At 35.2% G+C, this 27,972-nt stretch overlaps 1 protein-coding gene across 2 annotated transcripts; it reads right to left on the bottom strand.

The window, feature by feature from the left end:
* Nucleotides 1-34: 34 nt before the first annotated feature.
* On the bottom strand, nt 35-27,277 carry LOC138315457 (RNA-binding protein fusilli-like). 2 transcript variants are annotated; one of them, XM_069256496.1, is made up of 13 exons: nt 26,909-27,277; nt 26,156-26,299; nt 23,448-23,673; nt 14,576-14,665; nt 12,268-12,322; nt 11,150-11,260; nt 10,687-10,862; nt 10,226-10,320; nt 8,222-8,437; nt 6,453-6,707; nt 5,967-6,225; nt 5,426-5,718; nt 35-4,145 (listed from the first exon to the last, which is right to left on the bottom strand). In XM_069256496.1, exons 1-13 carry the CDS (start codon nt 27,032-27,034, stop codon nt 3,987-3,989), a joined length of 2,205 nt encoding a protein of 734 aa, XP_069112597.1. In that variant the 5' UTR covers nt 27,035-27,277; the 3' UTR covers nt 35-3,986. The 2 variants fall into 2 exon arrangements, with proteins under 2 accessions (XP_069112597.1, XP_069112598.1); XM_069256497.1 differs by having other exon boundaries at nt 4,007-4,145; nt 5,556-5,718; nt 26,909-27,226.
* Between the last annotated feature and the right edge of the window lie 695 nt (nt 27,278-27,972).

Raw genomic sequence — 27,972 nt, 5'->3', positions numbered from 1 at the left:
ATGAGATGAAATAAATTATCGCGCACAACGGAAGTTGTTTTATAGTGTATACTTTGAAATAGAATTTATTAATCAAAATAACTAAGATACATTTTCAACAAAGTCTTCCCTTGACTGAACACAATACGTGAACACAGCTCGTAAACATTTTCTGTCGCAATAAACGAGGATATGTCTTTTCTTGATTAAAAGTCAGGAAAGAAAAAAAATAAAGCAACATTTTAAAAAGTGATATGTTTGAATAAATAATTTAAAACACATGCAAATTGTGAATGGAATGATATCGTTTCGATTTGACTAGTTAGATCAGCAGCATGCGCCCGAATGACCCTGAAGAATCCACGTCAGCAGTAAGATTGTATTGCACAGGGACACTCTACCTAGCAAGATGGCCTATGGCTGACAAGACTGACCGGAAAGCCCAGTCGAGACAAATGCACTGGTATGATTCTGGAGACTTGAATCAGCGGCCACGTGACTAATCATGGCCTTTCAGGTCCTGCGTCAATGTTGAGTATTTGGCGTTTTAGAATAAAAATTATATGGCACACAACAGCTTTAACCATCTTGCATCTTGTAAAAGCAAAAATAGAATATATGCATATATATTCTATATCACATTTCAGGGTTTTACGAGATAAAACACGGATATCGGTATGGACAGCTCCATATCATCTGTCTAGCCTTCACCTCTATTGAACGTCGTGAACGCCGTCTCTTCCTCAGTAGGGTAATTCGAAAATTGCGCATCACAAAGTTTTTTCCGTATATCTTTTTTTTTTAATTTATAATAAATTAAAAAACAAAATAAAATATCATAACAAAAGAGTATTCGTCTCTTCAGTAATGCTGGTCTAGGAATAAAATTGAAGTTAAATAAATTAAAATTTCTTAGAAAACATTGATAAAACGTAAATTAATAATGCTATCACAGATTAATTCAAAACGAAAATATAATCTTTACCCAAACCGCAAGGTAAAACTACTACGCAATAAAATTTAAATATTAGTCCCAAACCCTACAATCTTTAGAGCAAGACCGGTCCAGTTATTATTGATATGCAAATTCAGTGACGTAAGCAAGATATGCGTTATTTCATGAACACGAATGATTACGTCATACTGACCATGTGATGCGCAGTTTTCTAAAGTGATAGAAAACAAAGCTGAAGCCTTCACCAATCACCAAAACCCGGCAACCACCACCAATAATGCAAACTAGAATGTTTATTGCCATTTTATATGTAAATTTCTAAGCTATATGCTAGTATGTATTTATATATATGATAATATAAGTATCTACATCAAAATTTATCAACAAATATAAACATGGTATTACATTAATGATTTTTCATCAGATGAAATGCGTAGACGTAATCCTGAAAAAAGAGTGAACGTTTCAAAAATACCCTTTGTATGAAAAACTCGGAATGATTTTGTTAATTGTCATCTTCTTCATTATCCCGTCACAACCTAATCAACATAAATTCGGGGGTTCCATAGAGGGACACTGTGATAGCGAAAATAAGTTTGTTGTTTTCTTTCCGTTTTCTTTTCATGATTTCCAAGTATGAATGATTCATTGAAAACTTTTTGTAAACAGTTTTTATGTCAAAGTAACTGTATGTTTTTTGAATTTTTTGTTTAAATTTCAGTCTTAGCTAAACAATCCTTTTTGGTCCCTTTATGGTACCCTCATACACGTGTGCACAACAACCACATCAGCATGCCAAACCGCTCACCAGCAACCAATGTACCACGTAACCACAAAACTGTTAGTGTCACAATTTACACATAGCGGTTCCACTACATTTCACTGGGGGATCACAAACCACGTGACCTAAAACAATCCAGCTGTCAATCACATGGTACAGGACAATGGTATTTTGTCATCAGACTAAAATTGTTTTCATGATTTTCATAAAACATTTTCTTAGAAACATACTCGAAAGTTTTTATGTAAACAAATTTTATTTTTTTCAAGGAAGAATATCAATTCAGAAATAATCCGAACGAAAAGAAAATTTTAATGGAAGTAGCCATGCTTCTGATAAGTATTAGGTCACGTGTTTGAACATACATTATTGCACAAAGTACAGGCATTACTATAGGAATGTAGCTATTGATAAAGACCGACATATACACAAAATGGGAATGTAAAATCGTTCATATGTATCATGTGCATATTGACATACAATGTAACGTGTTATATCATAAATGATAATATACATATTATGTACAAATAATTATCAACAATATTGAAACCATTAAGACACATTCCTCTCACATCCACAGTGAGATTCTATAATATATAATATTCAATAATAATTAACATGAAATATATATTTTCTTCCTGAACAGATTAATCTGATTTCATCACTGACGAAACACAACTGGTGAATTTGATTGGTTCATATTATTGCAGTACAAATAACCTACATAAAAATAATAGAGATTTTCAATTATCTAAATAAGAGATTCTGCATGGTAATTAACCTTTTACATCCAATCATATTGTTATTTTACAGTCATTCAGCCAATTCGCGTCCAACCAGCTAATTTGCATAGTAATATTAATTGCAAACCAGTAACTCTAGTTGTCATGGTCAATGATTAAAAACCAATCAGAATGAGTTCAAAAAATACATCTAGCTTTCGACACCTAGCACTTATTCTTCACGATATCATCAATAAATACAATCACTAACAATATATAACATGTCATTTATATTTTTTACCGCCACGTCATTCTTCCTGAAGTTTTATCAGATCTACATTACATACATGTAGTTTAATCGTACAATATTTTCGGAGAGGTGATATTTAAAATCAGTGACTAGAAATCACATTTGATTATATTTATCTAAATTTTCTTTCATCTTGGTGTCCTACTAGTTATGACAACCATCGAAAGTATTTTGCACATGTATAATATCTATTTGAATATTTCGGCAAATGAACCATTAAAGTTTTACATACTTAGAAATTATACTGAAAAAATCTATACAATAAAAACAAGAAAAATTAAACGCATATAAATTCACAAAAAATAACAACGACACAAAAATGTCTTTCTATCGGGCGATAAAACAACAATAAGATTTAAATGTCACATAAAACAATGTCATGGTATGATATGTACAAACCGTTATATTCATGAAAATTCTCGATTTCAGAACTACAAATGAAAAAGAGAGAAAAAAGCAAGGCACTTACAGGTGCTTATTAAAAGTCTACTAAATAGGTTAAAAACTACAAATCTAAATTCTACCGGCTCACAGTTGTCATCAAATGCCACTTCTGTACACAGCCTTGATACAAATATGCGTTAATTTTCGAGGGAACTATGGAAACCCCCAGTAACTTGAAGTTTCTATGTCGATATTCCAAGAAAATTGGTGTTTTCGGTGTCGACCTACAAAATGTTGAAACAATTCACAACACTTTTGAATACATATTATTTATCAAGCTATTGACATGATTTTACTTCTCGTTCAGGAGGTATCTATTTATTTAAAGAAGAATATATTTTTCAAAAAATGTTTTATTTGAATAATCAAGGCACAAATGTGTAACAACTACAATTATTCGATGTATGATGAAAAAGGAAACAAAACGGAAGATCGTTTCTTAATTAGATATTCTCTGAATTTTTATTTACACACTTGCTAAATTTATATTTACGCTCTGAAAAAAATCATGGCTGGTACATTTTGACCACGTTTGTGAGACATGGCAAGATAGTGACTCGCTTGAGCTGTTTGGCTTTTGGAATATCGTATGATTCCAATTATAATGGTATCTTCATTCATCACAGTACATTAATACATAAACTCATCTCTACACATATATTTACATAATCACACACATGCACACACATACGTCAATGTCATTTAACATCACAGGCACTCCAATTATAAGATGTCAATGAAAATGCTTCCAAATCTTCCATTTTGCTGAAGTAACGTCCGAATGCACTGCCATCATCACACGAGAAACAAATCTATGACACAATTTCCAATTGTGTTTTTATTTAGTTGAATTATTGCACGTTCTGCTTCACTACGTGTCATGAATGTCACGACGGCCTCCCCATTGGGTCTGCCGTCTGGTAGGACCTGGAGCTGTATACTTTCAGGGGTTACCTACAAACAACATCAACAAAAGGTCAGTACGATTTAGATAAGAAAACAGTTTGGAAGAAAATTCTAAAGATAACAAGCAATAAAGTAATTAAAATGTAGATTGGTAGTGATTGTTTCCTCCATCATAAAGAGTACTACATGTATTATAAAAGATTATAATCATGTAGGAATATAACATTAAAACGAAATACAGTTTAATTGAAATATTTTTAAGTTGCTATTCAAATTGATCAAATGAAATTTGCATCAAATTATTTCTCGTTTTATGATTATTCATTTGTTACATTAAAAAAGTTTGATTCCAATATCTGTATGTATAATCAAATAATAATGATGCATTCCATGTTATCTTCAGGAAAAACTCGATAAACGTCTAAATGCTAGCAAAGTTATCATATCCATGAATAGTATATGAAATCTGGCCCTAATATGATATGTTAATATGCACATATATTCAATCGTTAGAATATTCCCAGCTTAGTGAATACATTACAATCATATACAGAAATAAGTGAGTCAGAAGTGTCTTTGCAACTTGTGTTCTACTAACTAAGAGTCTCTAACTGCTAACATATTATTTTGTAAATATAACCATTTTTTTTTCAAAATATCGTATCAATGGTTAGTTCCATGGAATATTGCTCAGCTCAAATAGTCCAGAAAATTTGCATCGAAAATTGCGAGCTAAAGGCAAATTAACTATTATTTTTTAATTTGTTGTTTTAAAGGAAATTACATAAGTTTTAATCTGAGAAAATAACCGGACAGCAATACAGTAGACAATAGTCTAATAGCAAAAGTATACTGTTTCAAAGACACTTCAACAAAGCTTCAGAAAAACTTAAAACATGTTGAAGACAATAAGCCTGTGAGTGAATATAGCGCAGTAGTGTTTATTAGTAAGTGAGTACTGAGTAAAATGGATAGAAAAGACTTAAGACGGTTAAGAGATGAACAGTGTTATAGAAATTCGTCTAACTAGAAGCTGTGAAAAGTAGTTGATGAACAGCAGTGTAAAATAGCCGATAAACAGCAGTGTAAAGTAGTCGATAAACACACAAACACATACAAGACGTCTGTCATTACTCTCCTATGTTTGGGGCGGTCCTGTTGAAATACTGACTTACAAATTTTACAAACATTTTCTTAAACATCAAGATGTTCATTAGATGAAAATGTATTTGAATTTCGAAGTTAAACATTTTTCAATGAAATCATTTTATTTCAGATTCCGAAATCGAAAGTAAATCTTGACCGGGAGGAGGAGAACTATGACGTACCTCTGGAAAGCCATTGAAGAATGTCATTAAATCTTGCATGGATGTGTTAAAAGGAAGGCCTCGCAAGACGACAGGACATGGCCCTGTGTGTGAAACTATAGTCTGTGGAGAGATAGGAGGACTAGGGTACCAGTAAATTATCGGCGGGTAATACGCCGGGCGTGGAGGCATCGGGCTCACGGTCGCTGGTGGAAATGTCGCCGGAAACGGCTGTGGCAAGTGGGCATATGGCAGCGTAGGTGTGGTAAGTGCGGACAACGCCGAAGTTGGAATCATGGTCGGGCCAGCAGGATCTACAAAAAACCAATTATTCCAATCAAAACAAAGCAAAAATACTTTCAAGAATTATACACTATTCATCTAAATATGTTATAATCTAATATAAAATTTAAATGTTATAAGACTTCAAAAGACAGACTTATTATAACTTTCACCAAACTTTATTTGCAAATGGTGTATGACAATATATACATTTTTTTCTTTTATGAAATACATTATACAAGAATTCTCTATGAAACAATGGATAATGAACGACACTTACGTATGGCTGACGATATGATCTGGCGTTGAACGAGTTGGGTCGGTGGTTGTTGGGGAATAGTGGTCTGTTGGATAGCTGGAGGAAAACTGCTAATACCACTGGTCAAAACAAGGTTCATGTCTTCACCAGAGCACTGAATTACGTCTATTATTCTCTTTTTCTGGCCAAAGATCATAGCCTTCTTGTACCTGTTCAACGTTGTTAACTGCGCCGCCTCTTCAGAGTCCATCTGAATAAAGGCTTCACCTGAAGGTTCTCCCTGGAAGAAATAGTGTTACAAAGTTAGGTACTGTATGCATGTTAGAGGAGTTTAAGGACAAACAAAACATCCATTTCTTATCTTCAGCTTTGTCCATATATGATACTAAATTATATAACAAAAAATTTATTGTGTTTTCTTTGATGGAATATGTGTGATGGATAATTTCAAAACTGTACTTTTACACAGTGTTTTATCAGAAAGAAACGTTAAATAGCCATCTGTACCTGAGCTGTATATACCATGTGGACTCCTTGGTATACAATAAATTGTGAAAATTCTCCCAGAAAATTCAAAATATCTGTCACTTGGGCAACGCTTGGTAGATTGCGCAGACGCACACAATCTCTCTTTGTGCCGCTCGTGATCAGATTCTGTGGAATGTATGGCAGCGTCGCCTGTTGTGGAATTTGTGCTATCAGAGGGGGCAACTGCGTCTCAAGTGGTTCGGGATTACGGGGGTCCATGCTGCGGTTCAGAACCTGGATATCAAAATGTGAATGATTTTTAATGACAGTTGGATTAAAACCTTATCCAAAAGTGATTATGTATTCTGAAATTCTGGCATTTCTTTCCAGCTGCTCGAAACATTAAGAAACCTAGTGATGTACACAGGCATTTTAGTTCTGTGGAATACTTTTATTGTGTTGCATATTTTATTTGCGAGAGAGCGATGCAAAAAAACACGAATGATTTAATCAAAGATGTAGTAGATATTATAAACTACGTGTACACATAGGTAAGAGTTTTATTTGTGTTATCTTTCGAAATTATCAAGATATGCGGCAGATGTAAACTTTCAACTTTCACGCCCGATCAAATATCTGGATATATATTTTACACGATTCCATAAAGATGCATAATCCTCGGGCATTTGCCTCTTTTAATTATATACGATGAATGTGGGGAGAGGCAACATAAAACTGCCACGCAGCTGACACCAACGTTAACAAATTTACGAGCCTCATTACTTCTTAATCACACACATGTACATCTCACGCTGTCACTATCTAGATATAATATGCAAATCTATATACAGAGAACAAGATGATATGCAAAACGTAAGAATGATAAAAATATAGACAAGCGGGATTAAAGATGAAAATAACTGTTTACTAAAGTATTACATAAGATGTCTTTCTTGACAATACAAATTTAAACTGACAAGTTTGTGCAGATTTTAGCATACCCGTGAGACGAGTCAGAAGTATGTATGCTTCCAGTGCCATCACTTAGTAATTCGTGTCATATGATTAAATTACTATATTGCTAATAAAATAAATTATTCTTGAACTTTTGAACTACACTAACTCCGCTCTTCAAAGTGATTGTAGAGCAAGAGTTGTTACTTTCTAGAACCTTGAACATATACATAGGCTTGCAGGTAAGATATTATCATATACGACTTTATTACATTAACATAAGTTATTATTAATGGTTTGAATAAAGCTATTTATGTCATTTCAACATTTCTAGATCTTACATTGAACCGTCTTTCGTATAGTTACTTTAAACAGAGAGCTTTAACGAGATTTAACAAAAAGTGATATCTTCGGATAAAACGAGGATGGGATGGAACAATTTTCTCGAAGTGTAAACATTCACCTCTGTATTGTTAGTAATATATGCATGCAAGTAGAATGTCTTGACTCATTTGTGTTAGCAAAGGACATCTGCTTAAATTCAGTTTTCTCCTTATCCTTTACAATAATAGTTTATATATAAAACAAATGTTAAAAACTCAACCTAGATTTTTATATCATTTTGATGTCCAATTTGTACATTTGGTTGTCAATATCGAAAAGAACTGTTTTAGTAAGGCATTAAAGACACTCGTCAAAAGCAGCATAAACTTAGTGAGGACAATAATGCTTTTAATAATACGAATTAATTTCCAATGCATTTTATCGCAGACATTGATTACCAACATTTCTCATTTACTATTATCACTCTTCGCGAATTCCTGTACAATGTTTGCCCACTATATGATTAGTACCTGTTGTACTTCCGCTGTTGTGCTTTTGAAAAGTTCTATGTAGCGGGTTCCCATAATCTCCCTGTGCTTTTTAAGGGCATTGCAAGCCTCGTCCTCGGAGGCCAGCAGCACAAAGGCGTCTCCTGTCGATCGGCCATCTGGGTAGTGTACAAAAAGAATGCCCTCCTCGCCGTCCAGCACGGTGCACGGATTGGGTTCTCTTGCAAAGAATTCTAGCTGTAAGCGCAAAGACATATAATAGCAACAGCGGTTGATAATTTTACGTACCTCTGTACCCTCATGCAGTAAAAAGCACTCCAATAACCCGATACCGTTGTAAATTCTTCTCTGTCGTAAGTCGTTATGGAGATATCTCAAAATGAACTCTTCTTTTAAGTGTCAGAATTTTCAATTTTATTTTTATAACAAAACCATTTGGAAAAATTCTAAAATTCTTATATAAATTCAACAAATCTTAGAAAATATATACATATTTTTTTTTTTATAAATTAGGATTTGTAGCAACTGAATTAGAATGTGTTAATAGGGTGTAAACTGCATATTAACGGATATTCAATGACATGTGACCAATGTAAAGAATGGGACTACACTCTTCGCAGACGATGATGTAATCATGACTCTTTATAATTACCACTACATTCTATATATACAACAATACGATAAATATCACTGATTCTATCACTACGCTATTCACATCACTCTCAATCTATAACATTTCTCATATGCATATTTTAATGATTCGAACTGTCACTATAATTCTTAAGTTTTCTATAATATAAACCTATCTACTATTTACTTATGTATGTTCTAAAATTCAAACATAATTATTCATGTATTCTTATATTATTTTATCTACTATTCTAATTAGTACTAGTCATTAATTCATATTATTAAAGTATCTGTACTAAATCTACATAACGTTATGACATACGTTAAAGTGATATATGGAATACATAAATACATTAAGAACAACTAACAATTGTATACAATATATCGCTTTACATAATTACGATAACTGAATATAAATGATGCTATTGGCCACGACTGACTGTGCTTGTTTGACATGTCCGCACATAAACTAGGGTACACACTGTAGAGATCTATGGATGTTAGAACCTCTCACCTGTCCAAATGTCTTATCACCAAGGTGATATACGTGACCATGTGACTAAATAAAGTGAATGGTATTGTGCTTTTCTACTGTGATCGTAATCACACTAAACATTTGTTTTCTCTTATCAGTTGACAATATCAGTTCATTTTGAGATACTCTTGAGAGGGTAAGATACATGAATTGAAAGATAATTATGAGAGTGACCTATTTGCCCACAATATTACAATAAGTATATGTTCACCATCCCCACAACTACGTGGAGATTCCAAGTATTATACTGAGCCAGCAACCTTTGTCGCCCCGCACCTCTGTAAAACTTGCAATATACCGTCGGCCCAGTCACTAACACCAAATTTGTATCCGACTCCACAGTTTGGCACCAACCCGTCCAAACCCTACCCCTTCCACACTCAGAAACCCTAACCACGACCTGCTGTATTTGCTTACTTACCTTAGCGCACACTAATGCATAGCTTAGGTACTATGCCTTCAAACTGAAAAAACGCAGCAAGTTCGTTTGTTTAGGTTAACATTTCGTATCACACTAGATCTACCAACCCCAAATACCAGAAAACAAGAAACTCTCCTTTGTAACAAATCGAAAACCCTCCAAGCTCCTAGCATCAGCCAGACAATGGCGTCAAATCTTGATAGAACAATATGATCGTATTCTATTGGCATATTTTAAATTTCAAATATGATATATAGTTTTTTCGGTATCGTCTGACCATTGCTTACAAGCAAAGAGGCGACTATCGCGCATGTCTTTTACAATACGAACGAATTATCTTTATTTGAACAGTAAGTTATAAATTGTAGATATCGTTGTACAGCTGTACATGCAGAGATTTTAGTGTTAGTTCCCATTACCACTGTACCGGGTGACCTACCACTTGTTGTGAAGTTGATGTGAATGGAAGTCCACGCATGCGTATGATGACTTGTCCACCACGTGACAGGAAAGCTTGAGCTTCAGTGTTACTTCCTAAACAAACAAAATTCAAAATATAACTACAGCGTCTGGTAGACGTTTTAGTAAAGCACTCAATTCAGTATCTCGAGAACTGGACTCTTGATCTTAAGACACCCTCAAAATTATCTTGCGAACAAGTACCCGGTATATACAATCAAATAAACTCGAATAAGAAGCACACGAAAATGTAATGAGTATATTTACTCCAGCTCTTATCCTTGTTTCACCATAAATATTGTAATGTGACTGAAACTGTATGTATCGATGTATGTTAATATGAATGTTTTATGTGTGATTATAACTAAGTTACATCACATATTTACATTAAAATATACGTTAGTAGAAGATACCATCATAAATGAATATTAATGAACATACCTCCTGCTACATCTACGAAGTCTTTGCCTGATGCCTTGTAGACTTCAATGTATCTCTGGCCTATGTGGTGTTTATGTCTTTTCAGGGCCAGGTCCCTGTGTTCTCCATCCTGGAATCTGACTAGGGCTTCTCCATTCCTCCTTCCCTGAGGGCTGAGACATAGGGCCACGCCTCCCCTGATAAACACATAACACATATTATTTTCAAACACAGATTTTATTGGTTTACAAAATAAATTGTTTACAAAATTCTATCATTTGAAAGGTTTTAATATAAAGCGTTCGTTATTATCTTAATGTCTTGAAATAAACGACATATGTGTAGCAGAAAGAATATATATAAAAAATATTTCTCATAATTATCTCTAGTAAAATTTTGTATGTGTCTCTAAAAAGAGCAGGAAATGACTCGACAATATGCATAATGCTAGTTTCATTAAATGGCTTGATCACTTAAAACTTACTTGGCTATATTGAGTCCTTTGAAGAACCGAGCAATATCTTGGTCCGACGACTGCCAAGGTAAACCACGTGCTCGCACAACCGAGTTATCGTCGACAATGTCAGACTTAGAGCTAAACAACACACACAATCGTTTATGAATAAAACACTTAAATGTTTGAAATATTACCCTATTTTACGTTTGTCCTATCGTAATGAAATTTATATAACTATAGAAAATATTATTTAATTACACTAACGAATTCAAAAGCGTAGCCACCATGTATATTCGGTCGTAATTTATATTCTCTGCCTCGGTTATTATCAATAGACAGTTTTATTTATTTCTAACATCCTAAAAAAGTATGCAAAAATAAACTTACATTATAACGAGGGCAAATGTCTTTGAAGATATTTTGTGAATGATTTCTAGAATAGCTATAGAAGTGAAATGTCATTATCATGCTAACCTATCAACATTATCACCAGCATGCATAAAGTCGGCTGAAACCAACCGCAGGCATTTTCTCTTTTAAAACCAAACATAAAAAAAATAATATTCTAAGCGTTTCATATAGATCATTAAAATTAGCAAACTAGTAATTTCTTTATTTTCATAGTTTTCATTGTAGAAAGTTTCTGTTACATATAAACTTTCATGTATGTATACTACGTTTTATTTATACTTCTTTTTATAACAATTGCCCATTAGCAAATCCTATTGGTCTACTAGTTATGAAGTAAAAGTACACAATATGGGTTGATGTAACATCTGGTCTGTACAAGATGTCGCCATCTTTCGATATGAGTCACTGGCATATTCTCGTCAGTAAGCGGATAAAACTATATACGATGTATTGACCGGTTGACTCGTAACATGCATTAACTGCACTGTATCAATAAAACGTGTGGATATAACAAATGGCCAACCTCTTGGCTGAAGGGCTTTGTCACACATCTTGGAACAATACCAGTGTTCCTTCACTTCAGACTGCGTTTAATTAACCAATTAATTATTTCCTTTACAAAGCGTGCAGCATATTCGCACTTCTGACTTGCCACGTGTTGCCATGGAGCAATTTCTTATTTCGATGAAATATGACAATATAACTTCAAATTTTGATAAGACCTGATAACTCACCATATTCCTGGTTCTAGCCTTTCATTAATTACGTCGGGATCCACAAATGTATGACCTGAAAAGGTTAATGAAATTCGGTATAGCGATAATGCCATATACATATATTTATTGAAATATTAATTTGGATTAATCAATTTCGTATGGTCATACAACATTCAGCTAATATATGATGAATGCATGAACCGATGAAATCTATGTTTCTACCCGATATCATTAATTTTTGAAAGTATGCTTAATATCTAAATAATTATTTAAAGAATAGCTTATATACATTATATTATATTATATTATAATGTAAACATTATGCAAATACCAAAAAAAAATAACCAAACTACATAACATTAGTGAATTTATTCCATAATCAATTTGGACGTACAGATGACCACGGTGGATACGCTACTTAGTAATTAAGAAGAAAAAATTAACCCCTTAACTATCGTCACTATTAAAATGATAAACTTAATTAACAAAAATAGTCAAAATCATTCTATGGAAGAAAATTTTTAAAACCATCAAAAAAAAATTGTTACAACAAAAACGTAGAGGTCATGCTTCTTCGTGACAATGTTAGAAAATAAATATCAACCTCGTAAGAATTTTTCAATCTAAGCATATATTATAACCAAGTAAGTATGAATATCTTAGGAAAGAAATAAAAATAAACTTGTTTTAAGTCTTTTAAGAAAAAATAAAAACAAACTTGTTATAATGATTTAGTAAAATAAAACAAGAAGCAACATGTAGCAAGTTTACGTTCCGGACCGATGATCAGTTCCAAGATTAGTTTAACACCTTCTGTTATCGTGCTCCTAGCTACAATATTCTTTTGTCTTCGACAGCGTAGCAATCATGCGTAACAGCATATATGTCGACACCTTTTATACCAAGTTCAGAAACATCACAAGGAACCGTTACAATACCTTGCTATCAATATATCGGATCGAAATAGGACATCAAGGTATCAATATCTGTAGATGAAATTTACTCGGGAAGTTCATATCTGTAGCGCCACATTAGCAAGGCTATTGTCTTCAATATATCCTCTCTATGAACATTCAACAATAGAGGAATGTCTGTTACCGACAAACAATACCTGTGGACAATGGACGGGCAGTCCATACTATTGGACCACAATGTCTTTGAGATGTGTCTAGGATTGCCGTGTTTGGTATATATATTGTGATAAGTATCACTGATGGCTAATGATTTCTCACCAGTGTTTAAATATTTCTGCTGTATGCTGATGTATATCGCGTGTTAAGTAATGTGTTAAATGAACACATTTATGTACACAACTTGTTACAACTCAACACTAGATCTCGGGGCTAGATTATTGATGTTTTGCTACTGACATGAGAATGATGATTTAAACAAATTCACATTTTAAACATTTATAGAAGTAACTCCGTGTATTATGAAAACTGGCTTCGCAAAGTTTACCATATATACACGGAAAAAACGATTGCCGAAGAAAAAAAATAAGAAGAGAAATCCTTAATTACCAAAAATGTACTAGCATATCATATCTGAGCAAGGACAATTTAGCATTACGAATCTAGTTCAAAACCTCTCTGATATCAAGTTATAATTTCAACTGAAGCGCATTGAGGTGTGTACATAGCAGAACACTGTTTCAGCAAGAACGGGTTCTGGATAAATTCCTTCCAATCATTTGTATAAACTTGATGAAAGTTTTCTTTCTGCTCTACCTGTGTAAGGCCGTAAAGCCCCTGATCTGTCAGAAAACTACAAAGCATGAAACTAAAGAGAATGACCCTGTCTAAGATAATCCCGGCGAGAGAAATGATCCCACATTTGTTGTGACAGGTGAATTTACTACTCAGGTATAATTCGGTCCCTGGACAATTCCGGAATACTAAACCTACATGTAATACTCCTAATCGGATATATATTTACCTAGGAAATGGGCATTGCTTAAGGCCTTGTACAAATACATAACACAATTCCATTTCTAAATATTATTCTTTCATCTACATTCGTATGTTTAATTAAGTTTCATTTTCCACATAATTGCACACCGACACTTCTACACTGAACCCAATTCTTGTCACGTGTGAGTTTTATAAGTTGGCAGTGGAGACTTGTAATACTAAATGAGAACTTAACGTGTTAAAGGAGGAAAACAACTGATAAAAAAGAGGCCAATAGGGTCATTATGTTGTTACTGTATTATAGGCCTACATATGAAGTGTTCGTTTGTTTTGTGCACTTATACCATCAATGTGCCATCCTTCCTCACTGTTTTCTTTCCTATATAGTGTATTATAAGAACATGGGGTGAACTTACCATCGTTGATGAGTCGTTGCACTATACCGGCCATTTCCTGAACTTGACGGACGCCATATTCTACTGAATGATCTTCCTGTAATCCTAAATCTGAGGCAGTGGGTCAAGGATAGTAATGGGTTTAAAAAAAGACATAGCCGACTTAAAATGAAATCTGTTGAATGAAAACATTACGAACCCGGCGGTTATTATTTTATTATTTGTTATATTCAATTTAGTTTAGATTCTTGGTCAGTGAATTATCTTAATTATCTGCAGAATGCATCTTTATTTTCAATAAAAGTATCGTAGACAAATATGAATACAAAACACTAAAGAAATTGAGTAAATTACTTGCTTACATTATAAACAAAGATCTATAAGGCATTTTTTTTTATCTTAACGCAGAAGGTATCCTAGATAACTGTATAACTATTGGTATGTGTACTTCAAGAGTTGCTTTGTCGTTCAAACTCAAAGTACAACGAAGTTGAATTGTAATCAAATAGTTTTAAAAAAACGACTGGTTGAAATATCTGAATCAGCACCTGCGTACTCTCGGCAGTGACGAGAGTAATGCATGTGAAGTTTCTAATATCTATGTGAAACGTTGCATACTTGTCAATGGGGATGCATAATGCAAAGTGTTGATGACATTGATAAACTGCAACTATTTGATCTCCACGATAAGGACCAGCAGGCACTATGATTCTGACCCAGATGGCCAATGATATGTAATATGCTAAACATGTAAGGCATTATCCTTATTTGGAACTTTAGGCACTACCAATCCGCCTGTTTAACAAGACTTGATAAATGCTGTCTCATTTCCTCTGACCTAGTTAGTCTCAATTTTCAAACGCTTTCAGCAGATACAATCTGAGAGACGTACATAAACTGAAAATCTAAGAAAGGTGGAACTTTTTCATCGCCATCAACTATCTTGTTCCAACACATGTGACATAACCGTTGTCTGGAGGGTGGGCCTATTTTCTCGGTACGGTGGTCCCGAATGTTAATCGTACACATGTGTACAATGCGAGTTACATGAAGACGTAGGAAAAAACCGGATAGCATTTCTCACTGACGACAAGCGGTTCTTACCTATTAAATTTATGTATCTAATCGTAGTCATGAAAACAAATGTTAATCAACATATTTAAAACAATCAATTTCAAAACTGATATTACACTGTACATAATTTTTATTGCGTAGATTTTTCGTTATTTCGAAGCAAATATCGAAGTACAAACGAGTAAGTTGAAGTGACGTATGCAATCTAAGTGTAATGAATCCTAGAAAAAATATGTTTATGTCGTAACAACTTCAAATAGTCTATAAACAATAGGGGCGTAGACAGATCTGTTCTACTTAAACTTGCATTAAAGCGCGATAGATCAAATCCGTTTGTCATTTAAGAAGGCTTTGTTTTGACAAATTTGCCATAGTTTTTTTTTTACAAGATCATTCGAAGACGTGATGAATTCAAATGAGTTATGCGAGACATTAACATGACGGCAATTTAACTGTTATTCGATGGGATAAGTTCGAGTATAATATCATTTGCTATCTTATATTAGAAACAAAGAGCTTTATTGCCTTCATAAAGTCGCAAAAAGGTAACAAGGAAACTAGAATAGATGTAATATCTAGTTTTCGGCTCTTTCTATATTTGTTTTGTGTTTTATCCTAAAATTATGCAGGAGAGACATGATAATGTTACAAACCTTGGTAACCTGACTATATTGTAACAGACAGTATTTATCTGACATACATATACTTAATTTAGAAAAAAATATATATCAACCAGTTAATTAGATATATACGTCTGAATTACGAAAAAAAATCCTTATCTGCGAAAGACTACCACACTGGCGTCGAATACGGACACACGGACAGTTCGGAGGCCAGATGACAGCGCCCCCTAGCTAGGTGTGATGGTTAATTACCCTTGTATACATATGACCTACCGTTTTGTCTCGGAGGCACGAGATAACGGCAAATGCCCTATCTACGTCATCATAAAGTCATTAGTTATCACTGAGGCCGATCTAAGGGACAGTGAAAGGTTAGTTGGTGTTACTCTCCCACAATAGTATCACTGTTTACCTGGCCGGGAAATGTTTCATGGACGTTTGCTACAGTTGTCAATCTCTATACACAACGTTTTATCACATTGGCGAGTAGAATAAGCCTTGCTGGTCAATTATCGTAGTGGTCACCTCTGGTCAGTGGCCGAACTAGGTGACAATTGCATTGTTATGGGGATAATACAGACATGTTTGGGTCGGACATTGGAGTCACTGGTGTGACCGTTGTGTTTCGGAAGAGGAGTAAGGGTCTAATGTCAATGAATCTAAATCTTTTGGCAATGGTTTCAGATTTGCTAAAAAATTAAAACAAAAGTAACTTAAAAGAAGACTGTAACAAGATGCAACTGGCACAATATTCAAAGCATATGCCATGTTTTAAGAATGTTTATACAAGCAATAAATCATTGCACAACGTTCCAATAAAGATTTATTTAAATTTTATAAAAAGAGCACATTTAAACCCATTTAGCTTTTCTAATTGTACTGTGGATAAATCTCTAGTGTTATCAGTGATGCTATATTACCAGATACTAGAATAATAGTATTCTACGTGGTATGTTTACATCGTTGTAATAATATAGCATAAAACCTTACAATTTGCAAACAAAATCTTAATAATTTATTCTCATAGAATGACCCCCTTGCGCAACCGCCGGAAGCGTAAGACGCGAACATGATATTTAATATAATTCTAATGTTGCTGTAAATTTACACATTCCAAAAACTGGCGTGGGACACAAACATGTGTTTACCCATCACAATTTACCAGAAGGCACCACAGATACCTTCACAGACTGTTGACATCCTCAGAAAAAGCCACACACAGAAATATTCCGGATTCACTTTTTTACCTCTATACATGAAAGGATTCTCCATCGCAATTAATGTCAGAAATGAATTCTTACTTGTGTCCAACGTTAACAAATCGTCCTACTTGCTGTATTAAACATTCTATAAAATATATACAATTACATTATCTTTTAAAAACTGGCGACATTCTTTACGACCAATAAACGTGGTATCAGTGAATGTTATGCTAATCTGCTTGTGAGGGGCCCGCATTAATGTCGCTGTGGTGTACCTTTAGCAGGAGACGATGTCTTACAACACTGCGCTATTGTTAATGTACGGACCTCGTTATATAACACTGTCCAATTAAGTTAATCTATCCTACCCACCTACCAAACACGAACCCATCCATTCTAACTTATTTACCCCACCACAAATCAACAACTCTCTGGTCCAGAATAGCTTCTAGCTTTATGATTTTGTGTTTTTCTTAACAACCTGTCCCGTAAGATGTTCTCAGTTATTCCCAACTCCTTTGAATTCAGGCTGTGGTATCAAAATGTCCGCTTTGCCTTTCTTGTCGTTCTAAAGATCCATGTGATGTTTTAGAAGATAACAGATTATTTTTTATATTAAATCTACAGCACAATAAATCTACTTGTGATGGAATTCCTCATAACTTTCTATCTGATTTCTACTGAATCTAATTAATATACTTTATATATTTGTGATGATAATCTACCTAGTTTTCTATTTAGTTTTTTCTTCCTCTAATACACTATACATAAATATCTTTTTGTACATCTGATGACAATCTGTCTAGTTTTCTCTCCCTTTACAAATATACACGCCCCTAAAACTCTTCTATATGTATGATGGCTTTAACTACCCATTGTAGTCGTAAGCTATTTTCCTGAGATCGGAGATAGTTTCTCTACATCTTGTTTGAAGATTTACTTTATGCACACTTGTTCATCGCTGTATATATTTTACTGAAGACAAGGCTGTTTGCTGATACGTGGTTTTATCACAACGCTCGGGGATAGAGCGTTGACTGGCTGGATCCTACAGCTAGACACATCACGCGAAATTTTAGCCCTACTTTGACAGGTGAAAGAAACACACTTGATCCGCACTCCATATGTCTTACAGCCTGTGATCTTACCTGTCCGAAAAATCAATCAGTCCATTATTGATCTTTATCGATATGTGCCCTATGGGTGCTTACGATATCCCATAAAATGCCCGAGACGGGTTCTTATCTGACATTAAATCCACATTGTAGATAGGGGTAAGAAAATATCAGTTCTAAACTCTTGACATTGAACATAAATTATATTTCTACCTTGAGCATATTTATATGTCAGAAGGTTAAAATTATTGTTAAAAAATAGATGTAATTTCAAGTTTAAATAAATTCAATTACAAATCATAAAGGCGTGGATTGTTGTAGAAAAGCAAACGTTTGGTCGGCTACCGATTTTCAGTTCGGATGCTTTATACGCCATGTTTTTCTCGTCAAACGCCTAATGCTTTTAGTATAAGTAGGGCACATCGCTACAAATTACGCTGATCGCGGTTGAGTTTTGACTTAGTATCTACCCGTAAATGTTACCCGTGTGTGAACGACAAGAACCTGTAGCAGTGTTCCATGTGAATGAACACATTAAACAGAGATTCGATCGTATCGCTGAAAGTGAAAATATTTCAGAATGTCCCATCCACGGAGATTGGGGACATTATACGGCTCTGGTTTGTGTCATACGCTACAGATCATAGCTTTGGTTTAAAATGACTTTCAGTCACCCCTCGCGGTAATTAGTGGATAAAAAAACGCGTTCTTCATGTTGGTGACATATACAGTATTATAACATTGCTCTGCAAATGGGCAACCACACTGGTTAAATTCTTAGCTCTCCGAGCAATTACAGAAACGGGCAACACATAGAATTACACTATACTATAGGACCAATAAGTTATGGGTGATTTGGCCTTGTATCAGATCATTTAGAGGAATGCTACTTATTTACAGTAAAGATGATATATAGACTAATTAAATATCCTAAATAACATATTTCCTGGGGTGTTTGGTGTTTAAAGTTTTTTCTAATTTCAATGGACTCAATTAAATAAGCTCTTAAGATTTTAATTAGATTGTCATAAAACTAACGTCCAGAATGTAGTTACAAGTGATAATCAAAAGTTCTCATTATTTAATTGTGAGTAGAGAACTATATGAGCATGACCTCTAAAATAGAATGTTTCTGGAGAGTGTTCGTAAATAATTTTGCAGCTTTACAAAAAAACAATTTCGGCAATGGACTCTCTCTATATTTTTGGGCGGTGTTACCTTGTTATAGTGTTTTCTACATTAAGTGTTTCTCAGATATATAGATTTGATTCGATTGGGGAGAAATAAAGAGCAAAAGTAAAAATGTACGTCTCGAGATACATGGTATTAGTTAGCGGTAGTCACTATTTGTACAGTTTACACACCATTACACATTCCAGAGGAATTCGGATTTTATGCGTGAATGTGCTAATTGAAAATAAGATATATACAGTCGTATTTACAATTGTACATTATAACACCTCCTGTATATATGCTAGTCACTTTTAGCCCCGGGTCGGGAAATGCTCCATGGCGAAAGTCCCCGAATTCTGCCCCATCCATCACTGTCCGCCGAAACATCGCCTCGGGCCCTTATACATTAAACTAGTGTACCGTTCTTTCTACCTGTTCGGGCGGCAACAACATAACGTGCAGGTTATAAAGCGGTCTGGATGTTTAATGCTCAGTTCAACACCAGGAAAAACAAAACAGGCTGTTATCATATTGTGTCTAATCGCATTAGAAATGTATAATTAATATCTCTTTTGCATTTGGTCTACAAATTGCAACAGAGGGACAAGCACAGGCTAGCTGAATTGCTCAGAGTGCATGATGGCTTTGCAATTAGTATGGTAGATATTATCAAAAATAGAAGTAGATCAGAAGAAGCCCTACAAAGTTAAGCTTGACATGCTTTCAATACAGCATGTTACAAACCAGACAAACGTCTTGTTAACATATGGGGAGACCAGGAATTGGGGAGGGCAACGTCAAGCGTTCGTTACACTCAAGGAAGCAGTCGGGGATGTGTCATATACTACACTCTAGCAAATACGCTGTCGGAATACTTACAGCATTTGTTTTCGTGAACAAAGTTGTGGTTAGCAACATCAATTTTAGAACGGTCATGGTTATTTAGGGGTTTTACTAGTGTAGTACTCGAAATGACTTTGACATTCGTCAACTCTTGGTGCTCCGTCGCTATCTTAACCTATCTAATGTCAGCAAATATCGCTCAGCTAAAATATGAAAAATGTATAATCATCGGCCACTCCATTTAACGAAAGGGTGAATGGGATGGAATTACGTCTTCTTACCCAAAACAAAGAGGAGAAGTAATGATATGTTAACTGTACGGACTCGCACCAATGAACTTATCAGTCTAGATATTAGTCATCTAACAGCCCCTCGACAGTTAAAAGTAGCAAACACGGTCAATAAAATAGCAGAATCACACTTCACTCAATATAGTCGACGACATGACAGTGAAGACAAATTAAAGATATGTCAAGTCCCTAATTTGTCTGAGTTAATTGCGTTTTCGCAACGGTAAACACAGTATAAAATGTAAATATTTGGCGGGTGACTCGAGGTATTTAAATAGGCAATAGGTGTTTTAATTAATTATGCTGAACGTATGCACCTTTCATACGTTTGTATTAATTTTGAAATCCTGTTTTCTTTTTATGTCACGTCATGACAATTTTATAAACGAAATATAATAAAGCAGAATGGTAATAAGATACAGATCGGCTATGTTTTTGATCTAGCAGACGATTAAAATACTGAGCCTCCTAAAACCTGGTAACACCTCTGTCCTCCAGGAATTACTACGGCGAGGTATCGAGCATGTGTTGGGTGTAAGAGTTTTCCAATAACACAACACTCGAGTACGAGTGTCGGGGGACAGATCCGTAATGGAGAAAGCGGTGGGGATGGGGGAGGGGAGGGGGGAGAGAGTCAAATATGACGAGAGGACCGGGAAACGTCACGTAATAGAGATTTATAACAATGACCACAGGTCCTCAGTACCAGAATACATGACCCGGCACTTTGGGGTACATCTACCCGACCGATAAACTCCGGGCTTAAGCCTGACAGCAGAAGAATGTCGCTTGCTGTGTAAACCAGCCCACAGAGTTACCGCTGAATGTTATGAAAACCAGTATGTATGTGGGCTATTTAAAATTTTAACCTTGTAAATTAAAAATGTCTGTACACAATTTGTGAAACATTGTTCAATAAGGGTATATCGTGGCGGCGATGGGCCTCTTTGTCCGTTCGCTTACGCTTTTTGTTATTCGAGTCCATTTACCGACGTCCAGGGTGATTATAGACGGTAACATCAAGTTATAAGTTCATTAGAAAGTCTCAATTTATAATCTACAGTTTAAACATGTCAGGAGCGTAGTCGACAACCCCTTTGGCAGTTTGAAGGAACCATTTTTCATTTAGTTTGTCTCTTTTGAAAGTTAATCCGCACTGAACAAACACTAAGATAAGTATATATTCTGCTACAGAACTTTAAAATACACTCGCTTTCATTAGGCGAGTTCTAATCCAGTTACCGGTGTATTGTGACAAGTTTGTTATTATTCCGCATTTTTATTACTCATTTATAATAGGAAAACCATACACCTATAAACGGCTTATTTAGTAAATGAGGGACATATGACATTTATTTTCGAGTAGATGGTTTTTGTGTACATGTGAGTAATGTCTTGTGGTCTAGACCAATCCCTTAAGCTGTCATATTTTTTCATATCATGCTACATGTCTTCAGTGTATTTCAAATCTACAGTTTATTAATAAATATCTTGAATACATTTTCGATGTTTCTGTCCTTATGCCTTGTTTTGATTTTATACAAAATTTACAGCTTTAAAAAGCATACAGAGAAAAAACGACATGAAACTTACACCTTCACTTAAGCTATCAACTACACAACAATTATACAATTCAATGTCATTTGTTCGGAAGTCCTTCTGCTCAATGGGCCCACGAACTAACGCGCTGAGGAAGAATTAAAGTACACATTATAACAATGATATTTACCAAAGGCAACTCTAAAATATCTTTATGAGTAGCTTTTCCAGTTAATAAATTTCACGTAGAATGTATCCCGTCGGTCACTTTTTTCTAAATGATCATGTATTACACTTTGCTGTCAAATATTGTGACGTCACAGATTTTGACAGAAGCAGACGACAACTATATTTCTCGTTTTCAAATTTAAAGTTTTGTCGCTCTAAGGTAAAGCAAAAGAGGAAACACAAGTATCTTTGACTTTAAAACGCTTATGTCAGTCACAACAAACTTGTTTTAAAATGAAAATATTTCAAAGTAACACCCAGCATTATCAGACTACAATGTTATCAACGTTTGATCGTGTCTTCAACAATCGCGCTGGTTCGTTTTGGGAGTAGGTTTCTCGCGGACAAAAGGTTTCCATTACTTCGCTCTAAATTAAAGCATTCCGAGAGAGTTCATTTCGACCTGTGTAGCTTTCGTGATCAACATGCTATATTTTAGTATGAAAGCAATTTATATGTCGTGGTTTGCTAAATTAGATTATAGACATAAGCTTCTATTTTGGGACAATTGCATTTATGAATATCAAATAATGTTTTATATATGGTAATAACCCATACGATTAATCATAATTAATATGCGTGGTTTGCATGTCTCTTACGTCAATGTATCAATAATAGATACAGGTAAAGCATGACTATTTTCGGTCAAGAGGTCATTCTTTGCACAACAGATGGACATTATGACAGATGGCTAACCCAGGTATGGTCACTAATAATTAGTTTAACACGGTTAGCAGATACATACTTACCTGACAATATATTCCAAAAAGACACAGAATTATCACATCATTTGTTATAAAGGATACAGTCTATCATCGATTTGATGTTGTGTATATTGTCCGTTTTGTAAAACTTCCTGAACTGTTTCCGTAGATCGAAGAATTTGTTAAAATAACTTGGAATGGTAACGTTTTTATTGCTGGCCTCTGGGTGTAGGCACTGACGCAAATGTGACTGTCCGTCAGTCAACAGACAAAACGACTTCCCACCGTTTTCCGGATGCACTCCCTTGGCAGATAGGAATCTTTCGAACTATAAAAGGAAACAAAATAACAAAATATAATAGAAAATATATTTAATATTTCAAAGGACAGGTAATAGACACGGTTGAAGGTTATGTTGCTTGTTACTTGCTCAATACCTTTTGCGATTTTATTATCCCTTTATCCCCATTGTAATGAATTCCCCTTTCACCGCGTCATCCTCCGCCTTATCCCCTTTTTAAGTCCCCTCCCTCTACTATATCCCCCTTCATATGGTGGCCCTTTCTAACCCGAATTGTGGTGTTGAAAGACTTTACACGTATAGCCCCGTGTCTTTCAGTAATTGAGATATATCGCATATAATACAAACTTTTAAAACGTCACCAGAAGCTATCAACCATGTCCTACCCTTGCCAGCATTTGTCTGTGTAAATTCACGGTATGTGGCCTCTGGGTAATTATTTTCGTTCAATAAACAGTTTAAGTATGGGAACAACATTGCCAGTCTTTAACTTCACTGTGTATCGAGTAGATCAACGTTCATTCACTTATAAACTCAGTGTCTATTGGTAGGTGGAGGATGATTCTTTAAGGGAAAGGGTGCATTTTTTAGGATGTGGGTCATAAATTATAAATGGCATAGCATTTTCCTTTTCAGAATTCTTGACGATTACACGGGTTTACAGGTATATCTTAGTAAGGCTGTCATATTGTGTTGTTCACATGGTATGTAACTTAAGTGTGAGAAGTAACACTCGTTGGTACAGTCAGATGTCCCGATAAGCCAAAGTCACACACAGTCGACCAACTACACATTACCCTTCCCCTACTTCTGTCAGTAAAAACAATGGATTAGTTTGGGTACGTTACATCTGGGGTAATGCTAACTCTTACGAACAGCTGTTTAGAAACACGGGTAGAGTTGAAGACATTACATCACCACCATGTTTGACACGGCGATTCTTATCTTATCCATTTTGTTTAAAATCCTCGTTCGGAGTTTTCATTTATTCGTGGTCTAACCGTATAACTACGGGAGAAGGCACATGTTCGTGTGTCGAGGAGAGATTAGATAATATGACCGTATGTTATAAGTCCCTGGCTAGGATAATCCCCTATGTGACAATGGCAGACAAGCAGGTTATAGACTTCTGGCACAGCAGAGGATTTAACGGAAAACATAAACAAGCCATGATCATCTGACCCTCTCAAGTCCCAATATGTCTTCTCGGGAATAAAATTGTAAAATTTTACGAAAAATATAAATAAGCAGTAATTCATAAGATATATGCATGTTACTGAACGAAAAACAAACAAACCGTGATATTTTCCTACAGCTGTCATTACACTTTAACGGTAAATAGAACGGTAAAAGTTAACAAAAGCATATAGCATTACATCCATAAGGGAAGCAATATATTGTTACCGTTTTTGGTCATATTTACAACCTAAAAATCTTATTTCATCATTTCCACAGGATTAAGGTTATGATATGCGGAAAGTTTAGAATTACAAGGAGAAAAATCGATACGAGAGAGGTAACAGGTTGAGGGTTGGAATCGTGAATTGTATTATATATCGTATTAATATTACAGCGCTTGTCTCCTCGCGAACACGTGGACAGTCGCTGCAACAGCTGTTTACAAATGGCTATAGCATTGTCAGCTTACCGTTAAACCTATTGTCATTTTCAAAACATCTGCCTCGGCGTTTAAAACTTCAAAGTTTACAACAGACCAATTTTATAATAAAATTATGTTGCTTACTGATGAATAGACTAAATCCAAACTGTTGACAAATTGGTGTATTTTTTTTAAAGTGTCACCATTAAGTGTACAATGCTTTTGTGAAGTATGCTCAATAGAAAATATCAGCATCGATCTATACAACAAATATACATATTCCATTTTTTCCGCCCAGAATAAGAGTAAAATATATGAAGTAGATATATGTATGTATGAATCATAACAACACTATCACATGTGGGCGTGACCAAGTTTAACATTTTACAGGCGACAAACATTATACTGAGTTAATACTAGTAATGCTCCTTAGATCTTACAATAATATTTATTTTCAAGGTCCGCTGATCAAATTCCTATCTTTAAGACATGCGTTACTGGTTAGTGTGGTCAAGTCAACTGGACTATCGGAAGTTTAGTTTGGGGAGTGGACCTTACAAGTGAGAAAATAATTGGGATTGCTCCAAATTGCTTATTACATATCTGTTAATTTGTATGCTTCTCGATTATTAAAGAGTCTGTCCATGCGTAACAATTTATATCAAATTAAGAAAGTTTCGCAAATGTAGCAAGAATTTATAAGCTTAACATATTCTATGAGATGCAGGAAACTTTTAACATCTATTCTTTACATTTGTCCAACTTTCCAGCTCCTGAAAAGCGTAATCCATTTTATGGTGCGTTCAATTTGATGTGTGTCACTGGTGTATGGTATAATGTATTTACTATGGATGGTAGTGGATAGAAATTAATGGGCCTACATCGTGTGGAGTTCACATAAGGTCTTACCTCATCGAGAACGTGTTCGAGGGGCTGGGAGTTCTTAATTACATCCTCATCTAGACCCGTCTCCAATTTACATTCCTCAGTAAGGACGGTTTCTGAAAGTTCTGTTGGCTGTGGTCGGACATACTGATGCTGGACGGCGACTACCTATTTATTAATACAGGTAAACAATGTTAATTAACACAGGTAAAACATAATACATGTAAAACATGTATGATATATAAACATAAAAACGTATACAGAAGCGCTAATTTACTCTGTGTGGATGTATATACATATACAGTAGCCCGACATTAACACTGAGGTCAAACGCTGACAGGTACGAAATTAATTACGTGTTGTAAAACTTTCAAAAGTTTTAATCAGCAGGTAGATATGTGGATATTTAGCCAGGATATTTATTTACTTGAATACACGTGTATAGTTACAAATAGTTGGTTAAGTTACACCCCTCCCAAATATACAGGCGTAAACACACAGGTGAAAATTTGTCAACATTGAGTAACGTGCGTGTACCGCTGCAAAACAACAAAACGTGGCAGGGGCAAATTAAGCGCTACCATATGTGCACATTTAAAACAAGAATACAAGTAGCCAAAGTTATCGATAGGGTCCTCTATTGAAGGGAAACGTGTTATCAAAAACTAGATACTACTGTCACCGTGTTCAACCGGATGAGGGTGTTTATAAATAGCCACACAACACTTGAGGCATATTCTGTAAAGTTTTATCAAACAAAATACACAGGTAACATACCTTACAATTGGTCACATCGAAAAGAAGAGATACAAATACGACTATCTGTTGTTCGTCCACTCCCAGATCTTCTCCGTTCTTTCCTGCCGTCACACAGAAACATATGAGAAGGTGAGAGGCAGCCATGCTGGTATGGTATAGTGTCACAGTGAGCCACACATCCACACCGGTGTACGATCCTCACCTGTATAACTAACTCTAATGCAAACGAAATGTTTTGTCACTCGAGCCAGCCAGCTGTGACGATAACGCGCTCTTTTTATCCCTGAGCAATCTTATTGGCCAAACACAGGCTCGTCCTAACGTGGCAGTAAGGGCTCCCTGCGCACGCACAGTTCCGAAAAGAGATAGCACCGGGAATAGGTAAAGTTTACTGAATAAGCTGTCACGGTGTTAAATTGTTCACAATAGTAGCGCTAATCAATGAAGAAGATCATTTAAATACAAAACAGGCCCAGTTAAGACAAACGCGACTGGGTTTTAAAAATTCCTCTGTGAGACCGCGGCGAGAAGAAGTGTCAACACACCTGAGACATACAAAGGACTCCGGTGTGTCTATTATTTCCAGTGCAATTTTTTTGATCCGATAAAAATGCTTAAATCGGACAAGACAACAGTAGCGAGTTAGTCAGAGGTATGTGAGGTACTCCACAGTAAGTATATTGACACAGGATAGAGACAAACATATATATCCAAGAGCTTATGATCACTGATCCACACGACAATCACAAGTAATATGAACTCAAAATTCCATACGCTTTACTTATAAATATAACCCCTGATCAGTTCAGTAGAGAACACAACCTCGGGGGTTTTCACACCTGACCATCCGGAAAAAAGTCCTTTCCCCGTGGGTGCGGACTGGTTTTTTTATGTCCGTCTATGATATGATGTACTCCCTTCCAGCGCCTGTCCCTCCTAGCGCCAGTCCCCCGGGTTCGTTATGACACTTGACACATTTGTATACATGTTCATATTGCCAGAATATGCACGATTTTATGTGTAGCGAGCCCTACAAAACCGATTACAGTCAATTTCAGACGATAATAGCTCAAATTATACCT

This window comes from Argopecten irradians, chromosome 2, assembly GCF_041381155.1.
Source record: "Argopecten irradians isolate NY chromosome 2, Ai_NY, whole genome shotgun sequence".
Taxonomy (NCBI): domain Eukaryota; kingdom Metazoa; phylum Mollusca; class Bivalvia; order Pectinida; family Pectinidae; genus Argopecten; species Argopecten irradians.
This window is presented reverse-complemented; position numbering and strand designations above follow the sequence as displayed.

What these genes read in the sequence shown, in the direction of transcription:
- LOC138315457 (XM_069256496.1), bottom strand. Translation starts at nt 27,034, where the DNA reads ATGGCTGCCTCTCACCTTCTCATATGTTTCTGTGTGACGGCAGGAAAG. An exon ending in CAACAGCGGAAGTACAACAG is followed by an intron (nt 6,708 to 8,221) that starts GTACTAATCATA and finishes TTTGATATCCAG; the next exon opens with GTTCTGAACCGCAGCATGGA. An exon ending in GATCATATCGTCAGCCATAC is followed by an intron (nt 5,719 to 5,966) that starts GTAAGTGTCGTT and finishes GGTTTTTTGTAG; the next exon opens with ATCCTGCTGGCCCGACCATG.